Here is a 25,062-nt window from a genome sequence, read left to right as displayed (position 1 = left end):
GGTTCACATAAAGACCTCAAAGCATCAATGTCAGTGAATTCCTTGAATGGACTCAGCTGCATTTTGTTTCTTCTGCAGTATGTATCCTACAACCAGAAGAGCCAGTCAAGGTAGGGCACTGCTTCTGGCAGCTTTACTGGGCTCATCCAGAAAAGCACTGGTTCTACAACCAATGCTCCTCTCTTGAACCTGGTGCCACAGGGGCTGGGATATCCCAAATAATGGGATAACGAGTAATGGATCTACTCCCATATCATTATGCTGACCTCCAACAGCCTCCAAGTCAGTCTGCTCCTGCCAGACCTGATTTGCCTTCTGGTGTTCCCTCATTGGGTTGCCCCAGGATGCAATATTAATTTCCATCCAGCCCCTCACAGTTATGAAAGACAAGAATTTCAGTAAGAGCTCTACTCTGCAGAAACCATCTTGTCAGAGGAGAGCACGTGTCTCAGCAGTACAGTCCAGTTTTAGCAAAGACAACGTGAGACCCATCAAGGCAACAGTGCCCAGCAGAGGCCCAATCTCATCTTATACCCTGAATGCTAATCCAGCACAGACTGCATGGGGCTCAGAGCTCAACCCTTTCTCTTTCCACCCCTACACACTTCTTAAGGATGTTATAACCCAACGTGATGGGATGGAGACTCTATTTCAGCAAAGCCCCTTGCGGAGACAATACTGCAAGGACAATGCACAATCTTCAGAGCTTTCTACATTAACGTATACGATGTGGACCTCAGCTTGCTGTCCCACAGACCCTGCCTCCATTATCCATCCCCACATTGACTGGAGTCTAACAAGTGGAAGAAGTAAGCAACAGCTTTTGGCCACACTTGTTGCACCGTTCAATCAAAAGCCTTGGCTGGGGTTAACCTGCCTTGCAGAGGATTGAGTCCTGGGCTGCACTGTGGCTATCTTTGGTAAAAACAGACTACAAAGAAGATGAGGGAGACCTGAAGCCTAGAAAATCCCAGTGATTTGCCCAAGTTCAGAAAGCTACAAGCACTGAACTTATGTCTCCTGACTTGTACTGGAACATGGTCCTGGTCTCCAGCAGCAGTCAGGACATAGGATAACGCATCAGGACCATGGCTCTCCAAGCAGTACCAGTTTGCCCCGGCTTATTGTGATGATACAGACAACTCCTTCGGAGGACTCAGGACAGTGTTGCTTTTAGTTCGCTTCTTTGCTTCCTTCACTCAGCCTGGGTCGGCAGGTGAAACGCTCCTGGCTTTGCAAATACATCCAAGTCTGGTAGCATGAACCTTGAAGATCTTGGAGATGATTATACCTTTCTTAATGGCTGCTTAGTAATAGAAAGTGTGGATGTGCCGATAGGCTGCAGAGCTAAGGGAGGGCCCTCGCCTGCCCTCTGACACTGATTTCAGGATACAGTGTGCACACTATCCCTGTGTTCAAAGTACTGTGCTCTAATACTCTCATACCCTAGTACCCACTTGTGCCTGACCCCATGTTTTGTGCCAGCACAACTGTTTTGTGAGGCTACTGCGTTTGTCAAAGCAGGGAACTGACTCCATTTAGAAAAACAAAAGCACGGAACAAAATAAAAAATAAATGTTTTTCTAAGCAGGATCAGTTCCCGCATGTCATGGAAAGCGACCCCACACACAGTCCTGCTGACATATCTGATGGCAGGAAGGAGCTGCGAGGGCGTGGGAACACCTTGGGCCAGCTGAGCAGCCCAGTCTTCATCTTGTGAAACCGCAGCCCAAGGAGGGGCTGCCCTGCACTTCCTCACTCCTCCTTTCCCCCCCCAGCCCACGGGCCCCCGGCACTACCATGGCTATGTCCAGCCCAGGACGTACATTTCAATCTGCAGTGTGTATATAAAAGAGAACTGGAAACCGTGGCTGTCTGAGACCCACCTGACCTTTGGAAGTACAGTGAGCTTCCTGTTCCAGTGCTGCTGGCTCTTTAATCTCCAAGTCCTTAAAAAATAAAAGTGAGCCTATGCGAAAAAATGCTTTGTAATGGGAACCCCTGGAACAACTTTCCTCTCTCGCCCTCTGAGACATAGAAAACAGTAAATATCTTTCCCAAGAGTCCTTTCTTACAATAGAAAAATGGCAGGCAAGATTGAAGTTTCATTTCCCAGCCTCAGACTCAGCAGTGGACAGCACAAAAACTATGGAAAAAAAAACAGTGAAGGAAAAAAAAAAAACAACTGTTCTTGTTCATTCTGAGTTGAGGAGCGAGCTTCTGTGACAGCAGAGCAAGCCACACTCAGGAACCGGGTTTCTCCTTGTGCGTGAGGAAGTGGTCTTGGACTATATACTTGACAGCAAATTAGCACTGACATTTGACTTGTTTTGATCTGAGCTATTTACAGTGGTATTATCTGTGTATTTTTGACATGCTGTGAAGATTCCCATTGCCAGATGCCTTGGGATGCTGTAGGATGCAGTGCATTCCTCAGCTATTACTCAGGGGTCATAAACCTCACATAATTTGTGGGGAGGAGGGGAGCGGGGAAAAATGGTCTAACAAAATAAAAAAGAGGAAGAAAGGAAAAGAGAAACCTAGGACTTAGGCTTGGGGCTGCTGGTGGGGACCTCCATGGCCTGGCTGGCTGGAGATGTCCTAGGGCTGGCACCAGATGGTAACTGCTCCTACAAGGAAGGAGCTGAGAGTGGATTTTTCATGTGTAAACTTGAAAAGGAGACTTGATTTTTTTCTTCTCTGTGGTTGAGAGTGGACAGATCCTAGAAGAACAGGTTGCCCAGAGAAACTGTGAATGCCCCATCCCTGGAAGTGCTCAATGTCAGGCTGGCTGCGGCCCAGGGCAGCCTGATCTGGTGGGAGGTGTTCCTCCCCATGGCATGGATGTTCTTTAAGGTCCCTTCCAATCCAAACCACCGGTGATTCTGTGATGTGCACTGTACCACTCTTGCTCCTGAACAGAGAGCTGCACTCAGATGATCAATGGCCTGGAACATGATTCTTTCCCACTCTGAGTTTTTTTAGGATTGATTTCCAATGGTTTCACTTCAAAAGAATCACGGCACACCCCCTCCCCTTTAACAAACAAGCCCAAAGGCCAGTCCTAATGAGGCTCCAGCTCTGGTCTTTCCAGGTCCCATAACTGCAGGAGGCTCATGCTAATTCAATGGAGATGTACAGCAGGTTACCTACCAGAGCTGTGTATGCATGGCTCCTTTCCCAGGGCATATCCACGTGCATTAATGAGCAAAGTCCCTTGACATTTCTTTCTTCTTAGGCAATGGGTGTGCCCAACCCTGCTGCTGCTGCTAGGGCCTGCTGCAGACATGGCTGTTCAGAGCACCCGGAGATGTTTTATGGCCCCATTTCTTGTAATGGCACCTTCCCCTGTCTTCTACACCCAGCACAAGGCTGGGTAGATGTAAACAGTAGTTAGGCAAACACCTAATTTAAAATGCTAAGACACAGAGATACCACATCAGAGACTAAAATTTCAGCTGAACTCACAAGGCTAGAGAAAGGAAGCTATTTATGCTGTGAAGACAATGTAACAGTATCACCTACCTGACCTTGCTGTTATCTCTGGTCCTTCTAAACCACCAACTAGCCACACAGCATTAGCACTCCTATGTGGTTTGTAGAATAGATACTTTAGTAAGATAGTTACAAGCAGCTTGTGTCCATTCTAGAATGTCTTGTCAAATGTTTACTGAAGCCATGCATTTTGTTCATCTGCTTTGGTCTGGACATTTACGTCTCACCTGTATCCTTCCTGAGAGCACAACCTGTATCACAAGACTGTGATACAGCTCTGCAAGATGAAAGAAAAAAAAACACAAATAAATGAGACTAGACGAACCCAGCAATTAAGAATAAAGCTCCAAACTTTATTCATTGACTTGAGTACAACAGTGATGCAGATTACAGTGGCACAGGAGTGCAGTGTGTGCTGTTTGCAGTATGACAGTTGAAACACTAATTGTACAGAACAGCAACCCAGCTCAACTGTTCATTATGCATACAAGCAGACTTACTGTACAGACAAGACATCAACTCACTTTTACAGAGAGACTCAGAAAGAGCTGTCTCACAGATGAGTGGGAAACACAGGGACACCTCCCTGGGATGCTGGTTTGTAGCATGCAGAGGAGGAGAAAAGAAAAAAAATAAAATGATAAAAAAAATCCTATTGCCCAAATCTACTGATTTAAAATAAAATATACCTTTGAAAAAATTAGTTTCAGTTTCCAAAGCTTAAAAAAAAACCCAAGTCCCAGCTGTAAGGCCCTCTTACAGGAAGAGTTGTCAGCAATGACCAAGTCACACTGCCTGGACAAGACAGACCCAATGGTGACACTCTGAGACTTTTCTGGTCTCGACAGATGAAAAGAGCCTGCCTGCTCCCAAGTGTGCAGACGTCAGTGAGAGAATCCACTGATTGCAGTGGGTTTGCACAACATGCTTTGTGGAGGTGTCCAGGGGACCTGTCGAGCGCCCAAGGGAGCCAGGCACAGCCCGGTAAGGCACCGCTGGGATTTGCATGACTGCTTCTGCTTCTTCAAGCCTTTCTACACTTCACTTCCTAACCCGTAGGAGCAAGGTCCCATGGGCCTCAGCTTTACAAGTCCTGGGAGAAGCACTCATATTAACTGCAGTGATTTCTGGCAAACCAGGTAACTGCTTGCCTTCAGTCATTTTTTTTTACCTCAAAAGAAAGACCACGGTGCATGTGGAAGTTGCACCTCTTCACATGGACAAGCACTTTTTAGGAAATCATTAGCAGAAGTCTTTCCCTGTTAGAAGCCCTTTGGGCAACAAATAATTTATTTTGCATACAGGCAAACAGCATTAATGGCCAATTAGATTCCCACTTCCTGCACTGATGCTCACATTAAAATTAATAACACTTATTCCCTCTATGGCAACTGCCAGCATCACATAGCTCCTGCCAGCAGAGTTATCTGACTAATATCTCAGTGTCTTTGCACTGTAACAGACTTTTTATTTTCTACTTTATCGAGCACAGAATATGTGTGTGGGAGAAATCAGAAGGAAAACTCACCAGCAAGAACAGTCCTGTGACCCACAGCAGTAAGAGCGTTTCTACACTAAAAGAAAGGCTCTTCATTCCATAGCAGTGGTATAAAATCATACCATGTGTTGGCAAGATCACTCCTTCCATGTCTACACTGAAGACTATGCTGGACTCCAGCAGATGTGTTGGCAAAGAACTGGACTGCAACCTGGGGCTAATCTAATGTGAAAGGGGATGTGGGACCAAGCCCTAAGAGTCTCTGCTAGGGAATTACTGGCATTTCAGCACAGATCAGTAGATTTTCTTTCTTCCTGCATGTTTTATGCATCATTATTATCATCGACTTGAGCAAAGATGCTCATAATCTACACATGCTCCAAACCTGACTTCTCCACAGTCTGAAATAGGTAATACAAGCCCGCACACATTTCTTCTATGTTTGCTAAACACCACCCAACAAACCCTGGAGAAATCAAGCTTGGACTAGATGACCATAGAATCATAGAATTGTTTGAGTTGGAAGGGACCTTTAAAGGTCACCTGGTCTAACCTCTCTGCAATGAACAGGGACACCCACAGCTCCATCAGGTGTTCAGCGCCCGGTCCAGCCTCACCTTAAATGTCTTCAGGGATGGGGATCCACCACCTCTCTGGGCAACCTGTTCCAGTGCTTCACGACCCTTATTGTAAAAAACTTCTTCCTTATATCCAATCTAAATCTCCCCTCTTTTAGTTTGAAACCATTTCCCCTCATCCTATCACAACAGACCCTGCTAAAGAGTCTGTCCCCTTCCTCCTTATAGCCCCCCTTTAGATACAGAGAGGCTGCTCTCAGGCCTCCCCAGAGACAGTTCCAGCTCTCTAAGCCTGTCCTTGCAGGGTAGGTTTTCCATCCCTTGGATCGTTTTCATGGCCCTCCTGTGGATGCGTTCCAACAGGTCCATGTCTCTTCTGTACTGAGGACTCCACATCAGGACACAGTACTCCAGGTGAGGTCTCACCAGTGCAGAGTGTATGGGCAGGACCACCTCCCTTGACCTGCTGCTGATCCTTGTGGATCCCTTCCAACTTGGAATATTCTATGATTCTATGGTTATTCCACCTGTTCTCCTTCACAGAACTTAATACTTCTCCACCCATTGATATTAACTGACACGGCAGAGACACTCCAGGAGCAGCAATGGCTTACAGAGAGGGATTTCACTTCAAAACATGCCTAGTTTCAGACTAATCGCAGCAGGGGAAGAGTACTGGGCACTTCAGTGCTAGGCCCAGACAGACTTGGGACCAGACAAGTTGGTAAGGCAAGATGACATCTGTCCTGACAGGAGTGAAAGCATTACTGGAGCCACAGAGCTCTCTTGCCTCCACATGCAGCTATTAAGAAACTTCCTGTTTGCCTAGTCTAACCTTTCACAGCACACTGCAGCTATGTGCACAATGCATCACAACTATGTTTAATGAAAGGCTACTAACCAAACTGAAAAAAAAATACGCTTCTGAGAGTTACGCCTCTAAAACATCTCTTAAATGACACCAGCGTGAAATGGTAACAAACAAATCATGAAGTTCTGTGAATGAGCTTCACGAGAACTTATTCTTCCAGTTGTACAGAAAGTTTAGCAAGCTTGGGTTGGGACACTGGCAGAGTTGAGATGCTATCATTCAGCTTCCTACATGGAGGCCACAGTAGGTCACGTAATTTCATTGAGAAACAGCGGACAGTTTAGTAATTTCCAAATCTGCTTTCTCAAGTGGGAAAGTGACCTTGCCTTCTGCACACTCGATAGATCACAGAACCAGGCATCCATAAGTGACAACCTTCATTACAGAATTATGGCTGTCTATTCAATACAACTATTTGGAAATTCCAGGTTAACTACTCGCATAGTATCTCAGCTGCATCTGTACATAATTCAATTTTGCACACACGTATGGTTACTTTGTAATTCCATCCTGCATGCCTACTTTTACAGGTCTTTGTTTATCATTCTTAAAGCAGAAGGGGAAAAAAAAAGGGACAAAATCAGTTAGTTTTCAGTCCTCTCAGCAGAGACACTGTTGACAGCACTGTTTGAGAGGACTTCATCAGAAGCTCAGATGCTTTGCAGGAGACAGAAGTACTTAAGCGTGTACTTAAGGCATATTCTTACACACTTAAGTATTTACTGAATAATTTACAGTCTAGTTACAAAGCTCTACGTTAGATTGCAGTATTCAAATTTATCAGCCACAAGGGAATAGTGAGAGGGGAATTACAAAGAATCGTCCTGCAGTGCAGAGCTGCCCAACAAACAATGCACTACTGGGTTGATACTAGGAAAATGATCCACTGATCACAAAGACAATTCTCCCTGGGGCTGCATTTCCCTTTCTATTAGGTGGGAAGAGCAGATTAAAGTTGAGAAAGTGCTGCAGTGACAACTGCAAAGGGCCCACTGCAGGAGCACACACTGGCTGGCTGCAGCATGGCACTCAGGGCGTGAGATCTCTCGGGGTGCATCTGCTTATAGGTGGCTGCGATAGTTAAGAGGAATTGAGCATAGGCATGATATTAATGCTCAGAAAACCCTCATGGTCTCAATCAGAAATAAAGCAGTATTAAGTCTAGTGTAGAGAGCTGCGAACTGACTATGCTCCACAACAGTAAGGTGTGAACCAGCACCAGCCCAAAAATCCAGTTAGGAGATTAATTGTATCTGCAGGATCTAAGCTGGCTTCTCTTCATTCCTACCCGCGCTGCAATTGAAACTTTACATTCTCAGCTGATAAGGCAGACACAAATTATCTTGTCATTTTTCAAAGGCTGGAGGAATGGGTTCTTTATTTTTCTTTTGTCTTTTGTTTTTTGAGGAGAGAGAGAAGAGAGAAGACAACCTGGCTTAGTCATCTCTGAAATGACTGGGTAGGATATTCACAGACACCGTGAGACATTCAACAACCTAAAGCTGGGGGCTGGCAGCTCACGTCTGTGACAGCAGTCTTCATATCAGAAAGGTCAAGGTGACCTGAGATACCTACAAAGCCCACTGTGTTTGGGTGGCAGCAGCACAGCATCACCTATAGGATGTGAGTTGGCAAAATTTGGAGAATTTTAATACTTTAAATGATTAAATCCAATTCTTCTCAACATAAAGCCACAACTTGCAGGTAACATACACTGAATTTCTGAGACTGGCACTCACAAAGCTTATGACTGTAAAACGCCACTGTCCTTTCACTGCATGGATGTGGTTTCAGCAATCACTCAAAAATGCATCTCCAACTGCCAGTGCCCCTAGCTCCCACTTGCTTCTCAGCGTTCTTCTAAAGCCATTTCAGATGCTTGTTCTGAAAAATGAAGTAAAGCATGTTGAACTGATCCTTGCTGTAATCTCAGTTAAGTCTAGAGAGCTAAACCACAACCAGCCGTGTGGTACAGTGTTCACTGAGGACCTGTGTTCAGTGGGGACAATGCTGCCAGGTCTGCATGCAAGAACATTCTCCAGCACGCCCGCTGGACTCATCATTCCCTTAGCTCCAGAGCACGGAGCACATGAACCAAAGCGATCTGTTCTAACAGGACGTCTTAAAGCAGCAAAGAGGCGGCAGGATTTGGGCTGTCCTGCACATTTCATGGTGAAATGCCATTTGGTGATATACAGAACTCAACACAGTGATAGTGAACCTCACAACTACATGGGACTGTTTCCTCTTCCTGACTTCCAGATTTTAACACTAATGTCTCATGTAACAGAAAATACAAAGGTTCTGATGTCTCCAGTGCCAAAAGTTTCTGCATTAAGAATGAAACCTTGATATTCTTTGACAGACACAGAACCTAAATGACTTTCTCCGACTCTAGGAGATGGTCATTAGTGCAATATGCATTGGCAGTTAAGCATCAAGGAAGAGAAAAAGCTGATGCTGCAGCCACAATGCATTCATTCAGTTACTTTGGTGCTCATGTCCTTCTCTGTATAGGACCTGCCCAGAAGCAGTTAAGGTATATATAGCCAGTTATTTTTCAAGCTGCAACATAGTGGAAGAAGACTGAAAGCAATAAGGAGTCCAATGCAGCTCAGAAACCACCTTGCATGATTTCTCTGTCTTCATATACCAAGTCAGGCACAAAGGGAAATAAAAATAACCAAGGCTGGAGCTTTGAAGCTTCAAGAGAGGAAAAAAGAGTCTGCACCTTCTTTTCCAAGCAGAAGAGAAAAACTACATTAACTAAAAAGGGAGTGCTTGGCCCCATGCACTGTGCCATATTGACCACAGCAACTGCAATTTAATCAAAAAGCCTCTATTGGCAGAGCATGGTACCTTGGTGGTACCTTTTAATTCATAAACATTCCTCCTAAGAAGGATGAAAGTGTATGTTGGCTTGCAGAGAACCATCTTCCCTGCTGACGTAAAATCCAGTGCAGTCTAAGGAGCTGTACTAGTAATTAATTACTAGCAAGGAATCTGTCCAAAATCTCTGGGTGTGAACCAGGGCACGCTTAAAAAAGCATTTTCTCACTCTTTCATTCCCACCTTCACCCACCCATCTCCTGGACTAAATTACAAGAAAACTGACTCTTCTCCATCATTCCCATTACTTAGGTGATCTTACATCATTTGACTGGTTAAGCTCCAGCCTTATTAATTCAAGCAGAAAGTGTGGAAGAGGGAAGACCAACAACAGACACAGCAATTCACTTCCTATATCCTAGCAAATATATACAAGTACAAGGAGTCCGCTTTCCAAGAATTCAACTGGTATGCATGGCAGGTGAGCAAAGTGCCCACCTCTGCAGGTTGTGTCACACAAAGAAGATGCAGTTTCAAAAGACTGCCAGTGAAGAAACAGTTGTGTGAAAGACTTGATGTGACCACATGGATGTGTTACAAAGGCCTTCTCCTTCACTATGGAGTATCTATCTTTCTCTCCATATATACACATATATACACATACATACACAGATGAATAGATATAAATACATGTGCGCACACACGCAAACACACATACATATATATATATTATATATATATATATTTCTTTTCCAGTTCTTGGAGTGGTTACAACTACTTTAGTCTACAAGGCATCCTAAGGGCACTTCCTGGCTCTAGCAATAAAGTTCCATCGTGTTACAGAGAGAAGTAAAGGGAATATCATTGAGGGAGAAGAAAAGTTTCCTATCTTGTATATCATCATGTAAAAGGCCGACACCTCTGAAAATTATCACTGTTGTTTCTGAGCCCAGATATTTTTTCCCTGTGTTCCAGGAGGGCAAAAGTTCATCTTGTTCAATTGCTGTGTGTAGAGGTGCCACTATGCGATTTTCCCTTTTTGGTGGGTAAGTGGTTGCTTCCAAATAGTTTGGATTGTATGATACAATATCCTACGCGTCATTTTTAGTTGTTTGTTTAAAGGGACATTAAAAGAGTTTTGCTTTTTTCTTCATGTCGTTGCGTCTCCAGAGAGGTAACTTGTCAAACTCCTGTATCGTCATGCCAAATATTTCTTGGAAAACTTCAGGTGCTAAGTGACGCTTTAAAACAAGAAAAAAAAAAAGAGGGAGGGGAGAAAAGGCAATGGTCAGTCAAAGCTGGAAGAGGTGCAACAGGAGACAGGAGTGCCTCATGGGATTTCATGTCACTCCAGATGCCACTCCAAGACCTAGTGATAGAAGCTTGATGAAATAACAAAACATGTATCCAAGCCTTTATGAACCTGGATTCTCAGTGCACCAATAATATTTTGCCATTGGTAACATCATCTGAACTATTTCAGTTGATGAATAAGCAAGACAGAAAAACCAAGTTGTCTGAAGCTACCCAACAAGTGACAGATCACAGAAAAGAAATAGCTCTTGCATGCCCCTCTCCAGCCTTTAGCTAGTCATCTCTGTTCGCACACAGAAGTTCAAGCACTGGGTTTTAGGAGAGCTTTGATGAAGGGCTGCAGGTTGAACGTGCTACATTGCAAATTTTGAGGAGAAAGATGGCTGGCTAGCCTAACTGCACAGCACACTTCTCTACAACTGAAACATCCCTTGTGTGTCTCTCTTATTCCTCTGCTCTAGAGTGCACTGGACAGAGAAAGTCTCTCCCTCTGGTGTTAATGTAACACCATCTTGAATTTTAATTAGCAACCATGTATTTACCTATCTAAAAATGTAAATCAGTGGGTACTTACCTGAGTTTTTGTGACTCCTTTAATGCACCTCCACAAGACTAATCAACTAGAATTAACCTAAACATTCCCAACCAAGAAATTCCCGTGGGCTGCTTAAATGTAATCCACAGATTGGTAGACAACTTTCATTTGTTAGTAGAGATTTAAATCCTCATGTTTTTGCATAATGAGTCAGTTTAACACAATGAATTAGAGACAAGTTAGACTGTGGATCCTCAAAGGTGGTTGGTACTGATGCTTCACTAAGAAATGATCCAAGCCCAGACAAAGCATTGCTCCATTCTAATATGGGTCCTGTGACTGTGAAACACTTGACCAATTTTGGACTTCTTACCAATTTGCAAGAATGAAAATAATCGCTTGAAAAATAAGGGGGTTGTGAACAGCTCTGCCCAGGAGCAGGGAGACAGAGGCATTCCTGCTCAGAGACGTGTGACTCCTGGCCTGGCACCATTTGCTGAGAAGCTACTGTTTCCTCCCCATCTGATTCCTTCTTCACCATTCACTGCTGGGAAATCTTGCTAGTCTAACAAGGACCCACACATTAATGTTTGAGCTTTCAAGTGTGCAACAACAAACAACTTCAGCAGGAAAAAGCATGTAGGAACTTGCTTCTCTTACCTCCAGCCTGGTTCTGTCTACATCTTTTAGTATTTTATTTCGCCCTCTGTTGGTCACCATGAGTATTTCATATGGAAAAATCTGTTAACAATGTATAAAAGAGAGGTATTTACATTTTAAAACAAAAAGAACACAACGTGTCTTATTTTCATAACCACACAATCATTCTTTTTCCTTTTCAAAGGAAATCACAGTATTTCTTTTTTGAAAGATGCATGAAAGACAGGCCAATCCGGACAGAGCAAGAACTTGTTTAGTATCAGTGTCAAACTGCCTCATATTTTTGAGGTTCTGTGTACGCTGATTTTTACAGTGCACTTAATATATTAGCTAGCTTTGATAAGACAGAGTCCTCTCTATTCAATATACTTTCTCATCTAGCAATGTACAAATTTTAGGGTTTATTAAGATATGAAGATCTGGCACTCATTGGTCTGGCAGATGGTTGCCAAAATGTGGACAGCCCTAAGAAAACAAATTCAGAGGACTCTTAAAAGTATATGAAAGTACACCTGAAGTAAGAGTCCATCTGAAGGAACAGTAACTCTGAAAAAGCAAGATATTCATTAGTGGGGGCCACTGCATTCAACAAAATTCATCAAAGGATTTTCTTTGCCTGTTTGGATAGTTAAAGAACAGACATATGTGGATGAAAGAGATGTTTTTGTAGACATATTTATCTTACACATCTTCACCTGCTTCAGAAGAATATATGACCGGTACACCCCTCATTACATTTCCCTTGATTTCCCTTTACATTTCAAAGAATGTCCAGAATTTATACTAATCAGCTACTGGCCAACAATTAATCCCTGGATGCACAAGTGATTTAATTTTTCTTTTACTCATATAGGTTCTAAGTTTGAAGTAAAACGTTTAACGTCAGTGGATCTCAAATCAGTTTAATACAACAGAAAGAACGATTCTTAAAAAGGATCTCAGAAAACCACATGAATTAAAGCCATTCCTGGCAAACAAAACCATTTTAGCCAGATACTTGCCCACTGAATGAAATCGCCAAAACCCTCCTGGAGAAGAAGCTGATCTATCATCAACTTTTATTAACTATTTTAACAGCAGAAGAAATTCAACCAAATCAGCTTTTGGGTAGTACTAAGCAATAAGTTAATTCCATTGTAAACAATTACTCCGGTGAAATGCAATAAATAAGATTCAGGCATCAATGAACACACACATGAGTTTATTGTAAGTGATTATAATTTAAGTAATGTGTGCTTACATACCAACTTTAAGATATGATTCTTAGGAGATTCGGACATTGTCACAATCATACAATTAAGCCTATACTTTGAATTACATTGTTTGTGTTCAATACTGGAAGTGGCTACCATATACAGCATTAAAGGAAACTAAAATGTAACTTCAAAATATTTAAACAGGCAGAGTTTAAGTAAAGGTCTGTGGTCATAAGTACATTTTATATTCGGGTATTCACAATAAGGTATGTTTCAATCTGGGATGTGAGGATGCACAAATTCTGTCCTTTCTGGTGAATCACTTGATAAGATTTGGTCTTTCTAAAATTTACTAATTTTCACTTCCCAGGTGTTTCACGCTGACATTGAGTTGGCTTTCTTCATTTCATAGAATCATAGAATGGCATGGTTAGGAAGGGACCTTAAAGGTCGCCTAGTACCCACGTGATCAGGTTTAAATTAGTGCTAGATGACTAACATGAACAAAACTGCCACTTAGCACAAGCTCAGGGTCTGGCATAACCTTGTAAACATCAACAGAAAGTGACCTGTAATCTCAGGAACATTCTCACAAATTTTATCATTAGTAATATGACAGAATTTGTAACTCACAACATTCCAAATAACAGGATGCATTAATGGCAGTGAAGGCTGTAAGAAATACTACTGCACTGGAAAAGAAATTATTTTGAATAAAAAGCAATATCTCAGAAGTCAGGGATGTTCCCAAGGTCTTATTTATATAGCATATAAAAACATTTGTTAACATACATTGCACTAGGGTCTCAGCTTATAAAGCTAAGGTTATTGCCTTCTACAATTTGTCTGGAGGTCACTTGGAAGCACAAGAAGTAATATGGTTTGCAAACAGAGCTCCTCACTTAACTTCAGGAATGCTGATCCTTGTAACTTTGGGAAAATCATGATTTCTCAGAAGGTTGACCAGCATCAGAGAAAGTTGCAAGATTTAAAACACACCACTGGCTGAAGCCTTTCTGTACATTATATTTATTTTTGATTCAGCCACCTCTAGACACAGCAGCAAAAGCATTTTGATTTATACCTTAACTCATATTCAGCTGATATTTCCTCTTTTTCCCAACAAATCTTGTAATAAAGTTCGTATACAGGGAATTCAACATTATGTAAGATTTCAGGCACCATTAGCCTCAAACCAGAGATCTGCGTTGAGCTTCAGCCATGTGTTGTGAACCACAATATTCTGTGTCGCTTTTCAAACTTAACAGATCCAAGACTTTGCAATCAAGTGTGGTCTGCTATTTTGGCTATTGAAAGCTTGACACAGAACTACCTTTTTATTAAGCCCTCCAGTATCTTCATTTTGTCACTGAAAAGGCCTGCTCTACCCAAAAAGGGCATGCTGACTGCCCTCAGCCTGAGTACTAACACCTCAAACAGGCAAAGTCCAGAACAAAGGGAAAGGTTTGGCACATAAGGAGAAGGGATTGAGATGAGGTAAAGAAGAACAAGGGAACCAAGACATTTCCTGTATTTTATCTGCATTTCATAGTCAAATCTTCATTATCTTGAAGGAAAGTGAATAACATCTGCACTTGCCTTTGGCTCCAACATGTTAGGCATAGATACTCCTCTGTCCATTCTCATTCCAGGGACATGACCATCCGGAAGGGACTGCATCAGACACAGGTATACATCAGACACATAGGTTACACACACAGAGGGTAAAGGCACTCAAGTCGTGGTGAAAACAAAGGTGAATTTGCACTGAGACTCCCTTCAAGCCCTACTGCTTACTCTTACCACATAGGACATTGCCATTGTTCATCACTTCTCTGAAGCATGTTTTTCTGAGGCATCCTTCCACCCTCTCTACCACTACATTTCCTGACACAACTGAGGCTGGAGACAGCTCCCCACTGCTGGCCAGGTGGACCCTGAGAGAGTGGCAGGCCCTTCCCAGTCCCAACCACCGAGTAAGGCTGTTATCTGGACCAAATACAGAGAAGCATTAATTCAGACAGATCCTGCTCAACAGTACACATAAGCACCCTGGTCTGTTTGTCATGTCATTTACTGTATCAGCCAAGATGCTGGATTTTTTTTTTTATTTTGTCTCTACAATGGAAAATATTGACCATGAACAAGAACAGGGATAGGGCTCTTGTCAAAAGGTGCTGTTTTGAAATAGGTAAAATTACATCTTGTATATAATACACGAAGAACTCTCTCCTCCCATAATCTTATTTTCTTTCCATTAATCACAGTTTTGATATATAATTAACAAATACATCCAAGCCATTAAAACCATTCTTAAATTGTCACTTCATATTGTGATTGCACTGAGGGGCCAGCCAGTCTCAAACTATTATGGAAAAATTCCCTTAAGCAGAGTATATTAATAGCTCATCTGCGATGGTAGCACTGTAGAAAGCTACTGACTAGTCATCGTGTCTGAAGAGTAAACTCCAGGGCAAAAAGGCTCCTGGTATGGAAGAAAATTGCCTCCAGAAAATAATTTCCATGTGTCTCTGGGGCTGGTACTAGACAGGTTAGAGATAAATCCACCCTCAGCTGTCCAGAGAGAGTGATAGCAGGCAACTCATATTTCAACAGACAGTGGATTTTACAGAGAAAGTCAGAACTGGTCTGAGCCTTCTCAACCCAGTTCTGGGGAGGTACAAGGAGCAATCTGAGACTGTGCCTGTTTTTTTATCGATTAAGAGTCTACATTGGTGATTATGCTTAAACATGCAGGTAAATCAAAATTAATGTCTTAAGAAACCCTTCCCTGTAGCAGAAATTCAGACTTCAAAAAGAAAGTGGATGCTTTTAAATCCGTTGTCAGTTGATAGATGAAAACCCGTACTCTACCTGGAAATCTGAAAAACAAAAGAGAAATCTCATCAGCTGCAGAGTGTTGAAGAGGAGCTAGACATAGTCTGCCAGATAATCCTTGTGCTTCATGATCTACTTGATCTCCTCAAAACCCCACCTGATTCTATACGGTCAGCACACCTCCCTACTTTAGGTCTTAGTTTGTGAAGAGTAAAGCACTCCAGACATTGCGGACCACTTCAAGTGCACTTCTCACTCTGAAAATCAAGTCACTTTAGAAACACTAAAGATGCAGAGAACCATAACGAGGCAAATAAATAGCCAAGTAGTATTCAGCTTTTTAGAGAAGGATTCGCTTGCTGTCAGGTAGCTCTGTAGGATTCCTCCACAGTCTATAAAGAGACACAAGCACCACCTTATGATACTCATCATAAGGCATCTAAGACAGAAGGGACCAGTCTCACTTGGAAGGTAAACTTGTCTCTCTCTCCCTCTCTCTTCCCCCCACCACTAAGCTCAAACCTGTTGAAAATAGTACACATTCCAATTAACTACAGATTATCTGCTTTCCACGTGTACCAGTGCTACAGCAGGCTCTTGGCAAAAAGAGGGATCATAGCAGATTTAGCAAAATAAACCCAAACTTTTAAACATGTACTTGCAGAGTTTGAGTTAACTATCAAGTCTACCTGAGGAAGTTAAAACATACTCAGCAAATACAAAGCAAATTCACAACTTTACTAGAAAGCAGCAGAAATGAGCAATCATCATAATACGTTCTCTGTAATGAAGTGGTATGTAAAAAGGCTGCTCAGCCTTACCTCTAACACCACCACTCACATCTCCGTAACTGTTGTACTGACCAAAATCTGTAGACACCGGCTGTAACAGGAAAAGAGGGACATGCACATAAACCCACAGTTCAGGACTTCACCAGTGGGTTGACATAAGAGGAGTAACAAATTGTTTAAAGCTCTTCTTTCCCCAATTTTCGTAAGCTCTCTTGCATTGCTTTCTTGCATTTTTAACACTTAAGTTTGTGAGGAAGGGAACAAGGTTTTGCCTGACTTCAGATGGTCTTATAAGAAATCTCAATCAAATTGAAAATCCAGAACAGCTAATAGGGAAATAAATACCAGGATGATTAAAGTTACTTTTTGATTCTCAAAATCTCTATCTCCTTACCCTGTGAAGCCCATTTTTTCCATAGCCAGGAAGAGAAGAGGTTTTGGAGGCTGAAGCGTGGGCTGTTGAAAAAGGAAAGGAAAAATCTTTTATTGGAACAACCCCATGGAAACTCAAAACCAAGAACATTTGAGAAATCAACTAGCAGAAAAAACACAATTAAAGAACTAAGGAGAAGCTTAACCAACTGAGATATGCTGACTTTAAGAGGCCAACATCTCAGCCCCAAACTTATCACAACCTTCCATACGCTCTGTAAGTTGACATGCAACATTATCATGTCATGGTGCCAGGCTCAGAATCAAAGTGGCCTCTACTAAGCTGAAAGTAATCAGAGCAAAATAAATTTTTAGCCCTCAGACAGATAAAGCATTGCCATACATCTTATGATAAGACCAAGGAAAAGAACAAGGAGAATCCAAGAAGATTAGCACTGTTTGACTGGATAGGTTTCTTGTTAAGTGTCCCATGCACATCCATTGCATTTCACACTCCTAAAGTGGCACACCTGAGTTATATGTCACCATACCTTCTGAATGTTAAATAGATTTTCTTTTCACTCTTCCTGCTTCAACTATTATTACATTCATATGCCCAACTTCTGCTAGTGCACAAGCCAAGAAACATGAGTAGTACACTCTGTTTGTAATTTTTTTGCTACAAGGGAGAAAAGGCTCTTTGAGTCCTGTAATACTGCTATTGCTTGAGGCTTTGGCCCTGACTTAACCAGGATAAGGATCAGAACAGGTGGTGATGGCTGAATTCAAACAAATCTGAGAACGTGGCATCCTGACCTGATGTTATAGTCATCTTATACATAACACAACGCTTCCGAGAACATGACAGGATTCAACAAAACTCCATGAAATGCGGGCAAAACAAGGCATTAGCCCACCCTTTTCACAGAAGAATACCAGAATACCATGTATACACATCAATTTCTCAGTGGTGTCTCTTCTGGAAAACCACTGAATATGTGTCCACGTGGCATTCATTACTCACAGTTCATCATTAGCTTCCTTTCCTATGAATTACCTGGAGAATCGTAACGACTGGCAGAAAGGGCTGACCTCTCCTTTTCCATCTCTTCTTTCAGTATCAATTGTCCAAGACCAGAGTTAAGCTACAGATAGCAATTAAAATATATATGAATAAAATAAAACTGACAGAAGAATTATAAATTGCTTATGTAAAGACAAGGGGCATTTTTGGATGGTGTTCAGAAGCAGTATGAAGATAAAGTTATAACGACCTTCATGAGCTGCTCCTCCTGCAGTTGCCGGCGTCTCTGTAGCTCCTCATCATCTTCCTCTCTTCCACTTGACCTGCGTCTCATGTCCGCTCCTGCTTCCATAAAACCACAGTACAGAGAGCTTTGTGTATCACTTCTTTCTCAGTTTGATTTATTGAATAAACACAAAATAATTTTCTTGCAGATGCAAAAGACTTATTCAAAACTTGCCCTTCATAAAACTCACTCAGAGAGCCCGCCCTATGGCTATCAGGCTTCTTAAACAATTAACAAGAAGCTGAACTGCACACGGGTTTCCAACCGAGAAACAGAGTTTTTAGTGCCAGGCTTTTGCAAGACCTCAGTAAAACAGCAACAAGAACTCATACCTTGACAGCTGAGCTCAGTCTAGCTCTGCAGCAAAATATCACACTCAGAAAAAAAATTACAAGCTGAAAAATCTTGGGGCTTGAAGGTTTTTCAGTGCTTAATCCTGTACAATGTCTTTTATTTCTGAATAAAATATGACCATGAGCACACTTGTATAGTTTCCAAGAAGTTTTGTTTAGTTTCTCAGGTGTAACTAAATCACCTGAGAGCCAATGTGCGAAGCAGTTTTACTTGGAAAATAATAACCAAACCAAAATTGTCATCCACTGCCAGGAATATGAGTCAAGAGCCAGCACTTCCAGGAAAGCCTCCACCTCTGACACATGGCATAATAACGCTGTGGTTACAACAAGCACTGTCAGGAGAGTTTCAGGTATACAGATGTTATCACTATGTTTTCACACAATTGCCACTGCATACACAGCTCCTTTGACTGGTGATTGAGCAATCCTATCCTGTGCCACCTCTCCCTGCACTTCACAAAAATCCTGATCCCTTCACAGCCCTTCACAGAAACCTGAGGCAGGCAAGGCCTTCAGCATGTCTGATATGACTTCATAAATCATTCAGGCTATATAACTTATTCTGTGCTATGTTTTACAAGGGGAGGGGAGGGGGGGCAACAATATCAACAGAAATAATACAATACCAAAAAGAAGTTTTAAAATGAACATGAGCATGATTTAAATAAAATAAGATACTACAGTGCAAAACAAAAATACAGCCTGTAGAAACAGTAATTCCAACAAAATTGGACTTTTTTTAGTCCATTAATTGCCCCACTGCAGTCCTTGCTTCTTGCCAAGAAAGCAGCCACGTGGTTGGAAGCAATGAACTTTCTGTAGCTTAGGACTAAAAGATTACACAGACAACAACTGACAGAAGTCAGGCTTGTGTGATACACCATATTGTTTCTAAGCCACGGTATGGGAGTTCACACAAATTTTCTATGGATTAGTATTTGTGTGATTACTTCCAACATCTTTTTTCAAAAGCTCCTCTACTCACTAACAGTTATAAAGACAGAGATGTGCAGAGGCCTCACCAGAAGAACTGCATTCTGTGGCAAACACCTGGAGCAGGCACAATACTCACAACCTCTTCTTCTTCTAACAGCTACTTTGCTTATCAGTACCTTTTAATCCACACCACTTGAAGAATTCTTTTTGCATACCTATGGCTGCAAGGGAGGGAGGACCTGGCCAGTGGTCCGTCTCAATCTTTGGTATCTCGTTGGGTGCTGGTGCATGAGCTGCTGGGAACTTGGAGGACTTGATGATATCCTCGGAGGACTTGCTCTGTGCTGCCAAAGCAGCTGCATCTAGATGGCAATCAGGGAACTTAGCCATGTAATAAGCTATATCAGTATAAAGGGTTTTCACATTTTGCCAAGATTTAATGCTTTACAAGAAGGACATTTTCAAATCCAAACATTTTCATGTTTTGCCTTCCTAATTGCAATTGGAAACAAAGTAATGCTTTCCTCTTGCCAATGGATTGGAATCAAACCTTCTCATCTTGCAAAGCCACCCCCAAAATAACCCCAAATCAGCTTTGGATTTTCTAGGTTTTCAGAATGTTAAAATGATCAGGCAAGAGTGAGAAAATTCAGTCTAATAGTATTGGGCTGTATCTCTTAAGGACCACCAATGAAACCAGATTTATGCACTGGTTTGTCTTCCCTCCAGGGCAAGAAAACAAACAGTTTAGAGGGACAGCATTAATTTTAACTCTACTGCTGCTAATTATTTCCTATTCTTCTGTTAAAAGCTGCAAAACAAAAACAAACAAAGGAACTGTATCTTTCCTGCTGCGTGTACTTGATACTTAGATTGCAGCAAAAGGCGATGCCAATTTATTTATTATCTACTAAACTTCATCTAGATCAACTTGGCAGGGACAGCACTTCCAATGAAATGTACCTCACCAATAACACGTATCAGCAGTGGGACATCCATTTAAGACAGCAGTCAAAGCCAAAGTCTCTTAAAAGCATGGGAGGATGTGCATTATGGTTTTCACATCTTTACATTAAAAAAAATAAAATCCAACAGGATTTAGTTCACATTAAAAGCTGAGTTAACTACCTCTTTACTGCAAACTGTTAGTCCAAATCACCTCTCTCTTATATGAAGACACCATATAAGACAAAAGGATTCTGAACTTATTTTTTCACTTCTCTTTTTAAGCAGAAAAAACATCTATTAAAGCAACGAAGTGCTCTGTTACTCATCCAACATATTAAGGGTACTTTAGGAGAATCAATATGAGATATCATGGGGAATTTTGAGAATTTTATGATTGGGAAACTCTACACATAATTATAGGTACGGAGGAAGCTGGTCAGAGTTTACAAAAGCATGACTTTAAAGAGTACTTACTTATTAGAATTGGTGATGTCAGTGGTTAAACATTCACGTGTTAATGGGAGATGACAAGGTACATTAAAACCATAAAAATAAACAAAAGTAATGTTAAGACTTCTAAAACAAGCATGATTTGAAAACTTAAAAAAGAAGGAGGAAAGAAACACAATGTAAAACTACAGTGGTGTTCTTAGCAATACTCCCTCCTGTCCACAGAATGGACTCCCTGGGCTTTCTTAATCACCTTAGCTAACTGTTCACCTCAACTGTACTACTGCTAATTTGTTATTTACCCCAAATAAGTTTCACTGGATAAAGCGTCTGCAAAGGGATGAAAGGTCTTTAAGTGGGAGTCACCTTTCTTTCACCACATTACGTGCAATTTCCTATTTAAAGTTTTCTATTGACAGCTGAAGGAAATAGCAAACACTTTAAGGTTCCTTGCTCTGCAGTGTTACAGACCAGCAAAGCAGTTGGCTTCTGCCATCGCTGTTATTTCAGACTTGCTAAAACAACATCTGTTCTGAAAAGATTAGAGCTGAGCTGGACACTGTTATCCAGCTCAGAATCCAAACACTGGAACAGCAGATACACCAGACTACCTGATCTATTTCACAGGGCTTGAGAATCAAACTAGCCCTGTCAGTCGCCTATATAATTTTCAATATCAAAAGATTTCTGTTTGAAGCCATGATACATTTGGAATTCCAGTCTGACAGTAACATGCCCATCACTGCTGCTGACATCGTTGACATCAATAATTGTACTTTGTCTGCTTAAAATAAACATAATCCATGAAGTTCCTGCCAAAGAACGGACTCTTGTTAATGCATTTTTTTCCATGATCAAAATCTGTATTCTGAAAATATAAATGTAAAGAAGTGAAATACAGGAAGGCATCACAACGCTAAGAAGGTAGCAAAATCCCAGTTAGTGGCAATTTTGCTGTTAATATCAATGTGGCCAAGATTTAAACCATATGATCCCAATAAAACAACATGCTTTAAAACATAATCACTCAGTAGGACATGCACTAAAAGCTCTTTTAAGTTTGGACTACTAATTTTTGATGCTTTCAAAGTAAAGACTGAATGCTTTTCAGTAGTCTGTGTGTATTTTAGTTGATGTTCCAGTTTTGATACAAAAAGAGAAAGATCATTTACCATGTTGCTTGTAGATCGGTGGTTTTCTGTAAATGTTGACACCTTGATCTGTGAAATTGAGAAACAGAAAAATGTTAATAGGAGAACTACTTCAGTTATAGGTAAAGATAACACCAAGACTAAAACAGCAGACAGTCCAAATTAAGGATGTAGCACAAGAAAAAGCTAGTTTTATACAGAATCAGATTGTCTGAAGAAAAGAAAACATAAGAACGAGTGACAAGTTGAAGACGCGTGGTATGGAGTCCATTGGAGCTGATTCTGTAACATGTGGATGCATTCAAATCATGAACAACTCATTTTAAATATTATCAGTGTGACAGACACCGGGAAATGCAAACAAACAAGACATTTCAGTGGTGAGAATACAAGCTATTTGGGGAGAAGTACCCCAAGTAACTTTGTGGAAAATTGTGCTCCAGTCACAACAGCTCAATTTCCTTTCCAGCTGACTGGTTGGATTGAGGAGAATGCAGTGAGCCTAACACTCACTTCAAAACCCATAGAACAAAACAGCTGCTCCATACGTTGTTTTGAACAGCTAACAAGAGCTTGACTTCACAGAGTCAGCGTTAAGGGATATAATGCTCATCCTGAAACACAAGGACAGACTTGTTCATAATTTTTATTTAGATTTTTTTAATGTAAGGATGACCACATTGCATACTGTCAATGTAAGTCAGGAAAAAGTCTCTTCCCAGAACCCTAATGCAATAAATCTAAAGCGTATCTAAAAAATTAAATATTTTTACAATAACAAACCAAGATGGTAGCTACATTGCTCTAAACTACCCACCCACCCCAAACCAGCTCTTCCAGTATTCCACACAGCTACAAATACAGAAGTTAATTCAAAATCAGTGCTACAATGCAAAATCTAAGTCAGTCTTACTAAAACATCACAATGAGCTACTGGGAACTAAGACATTTGTGTCAAAACCCCATTTTGCTACTATGTCATATTGCCTGAGAAAATGAACTTTTCAATCACATTAGAAGAAGAAAACATTTTAGAAATATACGTTGTCTACCACAGATCCAGCTGAAGTGCTACAACCTTTGGCATTAAGGAAAACAACCTAGAAATCTGTGGAACAAAAAGGAAAACTACTTTACAGAACCCTGTTTCCTTGACTAAATGATAGGCAAATTCCTTGCACACAAACGCGCTGAGGTATTTCATTCTTGCTAGTGATCTTTTATGGCTACTTGAACAGCAAAGAGGTACAAAGGCTAACGGGGAACCAGGCAGCAGTACCTCTGTGCACGCCTGTACCAGACAGCTGTGTGGGGCTCGTGCACACAGCTCCTGGGCTGCATTGCTCCAGCTGAAGAGGACAGCTCTCCCACCACACTGGGCATTGTGTGCTCAGCTGGGCTCTTCACACAAGTACACTTGAGCTTACCCAGGTCCAGGCAGCCAGGTTAGCATAGGCACTTCAAACAGCCTACCTTGGCCAAGCCAGGTCACGCTGACTGAAAGGGAACATCCACAGTTTATGGGCCAGGTCTGAGGGCAGGAGGAAGAGCAGCAGCCTCTGGCAGTGCAAGGGGATACCAGACTGACAGGGACCTGCTGAATAACTGGACATAAGGCTTTCAGCTAGCACTGATGCAGTTGGACGGTGAGTGTCAGCAACCCCAGGGACAGGGCATGCACCCTCATCCGATCAAATCACTAGAGCGGAGTTCTCACTTTAGAATAGACTGCCCTTGATGGAGAGGGTATCCTCATGCACACAGATTCATGCAGATCTGTGTGTCTCTGCAAGGACACCAAGCCACTGCATGAAACAGGTGAAGAAACATCCTCATTTGGTTAAGAACAAAGAAAAGAAGGCTAGAATGTTTTGGATCAAGACTGAAACTAGCCCCAACAATGACTACGTGTGTAATGGCTCACTGGTCAACTCTTCTGCATGCTACTGTGAATCACAACCCATTCCTCCAAAGTTAGCCGAGTTATGCTGGTGCAACTGGGAGAAAAATCAAGCCTGACATAGTTTGTATCCAGCTCACGGGCCATTAGCAGACCTTGAAAAACATGGCATTCTAACAGTGAAACAGCTGACCAACACAACAAGTAAAAACCACCACGAACCCCCCATTTCTGAAGGCACCACTCCTCCCAGAAAGCTCAGGAGCAGGCAGTCCCAAACCCTGCGTGCGCACCCCATGGCAGACAGCGTGAAACGATGGAGACAAGACAGAAGGTACAAAGGCTACATTCTACACTGTGACAGGACACCGAGACACACACAGTGCCAGCTCCTACCTGGAACATGGAAATGTTTAGGGGCCTGAGCGTAAGTTGGAGTGAGAGGCCGGCTGTCTGGCCGATAGGGGACAGGGGAGTTCCGACCGCTGGACGGCTCATTGCCTCCAATGAAAGAATGGAGAAAACAAAATGAGAAGAGGGAGAGCAATTAAAGAAAAATCAAATTAAATTAAAAAAGCAAGCCCAATCAAACCCAAACAAAATCGGTGGAATCAAAACCTCGAGGGAGAAAAAGAAGTTTAAACGAAAAATACAAACACAAACGATAACAAAATCTGGTAGCCCTGGTGACTTTTTATTTTTTCCTCATTTTCCTGCAGAGACAAAGATCTGTGTTCAGGCTGGAGTTGAGATTTTAGCAGCTTGCACTCATTTTGACGGCATGCAGGCAGGAGCTGTGTGCTGGCAGCTGGTGGTTAGATGGGCAATGTGGAAAAGAAGAATGGAAGGTTACTTGGCAATGACTTATTACAGAGATTGACATTCGGAGTTAAAAGTCGCAGGCACAGAGCACAGTAGTTGATATGCAAACTCAAAATGAAACCAACTCCAAGCAGGGAGAAGCATACGCCGGCAGCTACTAGTTCCCTAAACCAAAGCGCACAAAAGCTAGAGATGGAAAATAGCTGTTAGGT

General features: G+C 41.9%; 1 protein-coding gene across 15 annotated transcripts in view; it reads right to left on the bottom strand.

Moving 5' to 3' along the window:
- ABLIM1 (actin binding LIM protein 1) overlaps positions 3,828–25,062 on the bottom strand; it is a 182,419-nt gene continuing 161,184 nt past the window's right edge. For 10 of the 15 annotated variants that reach the window (XM_021399863.1, XM_021399858.1, XM_021399860.1 and 7 more), the window contains 11 exons: positions 24,425–24,529; positions 22,150–22,197; positions 19,795–19,941; positions 18,252–18,343; positions 18,035–18,122; positions 17,000–17,061; positions 16,636–16,696; positions 15,851–15,858; positions 14,576–14,650; positions 11,781–11,861; positions 10,399–10,512 (listed from right to left, as the gene is read on the bottom strand). In XM_021399863.1, the coding sequence (XP_021255538.1) occupies positions 10,399–10,512; positions 11,781–11,861; positions 14,576–14,650; positions 15,851–15,858; positions 16,636–16,696; positions 17,000–17,061; positions 18,035–18,122; positions 18,252–18,343; positions 19,795–19,941; positions 22,150–22,197; positions 24,425–24,529 (881 nt within the window). Of the gene's footprint in view, positions 10,513–11,780; positions 11,862–14,575; positions 14,651–15,850; positions 15,859–16,635; positions 16,697–16,999; positions 17,062–18,034; positions 18,123–18,251; positions 18,344–19,794; positions 19,942–22,149; positions 22,198–24,424; positions 24,530–25,062 lie in introns of all 15 variants that reach the window. The other 5 variants (XM_021399868.1, XM_021399852.1, XM_021399854.1 and 2 more) reach the window with 4 other exon arrangements.

Source organism: Numida meleagris, chromosome 5 (assembly GCF_002078875.1).
Source record: "Numida meleagris isolate 19003 breed g44 Domestic line chromosome 5, NumMel1.0, whole genome shotgun sequence".
Lineage (NCBI taxonomy): Eukaryota > Metazoa > Chordata > Aves > Galliformes > Numididae > Numida > Numida meleagris.
This window is presented reverse-complemented; position numbering and strand designations above follow the sequence as displayed.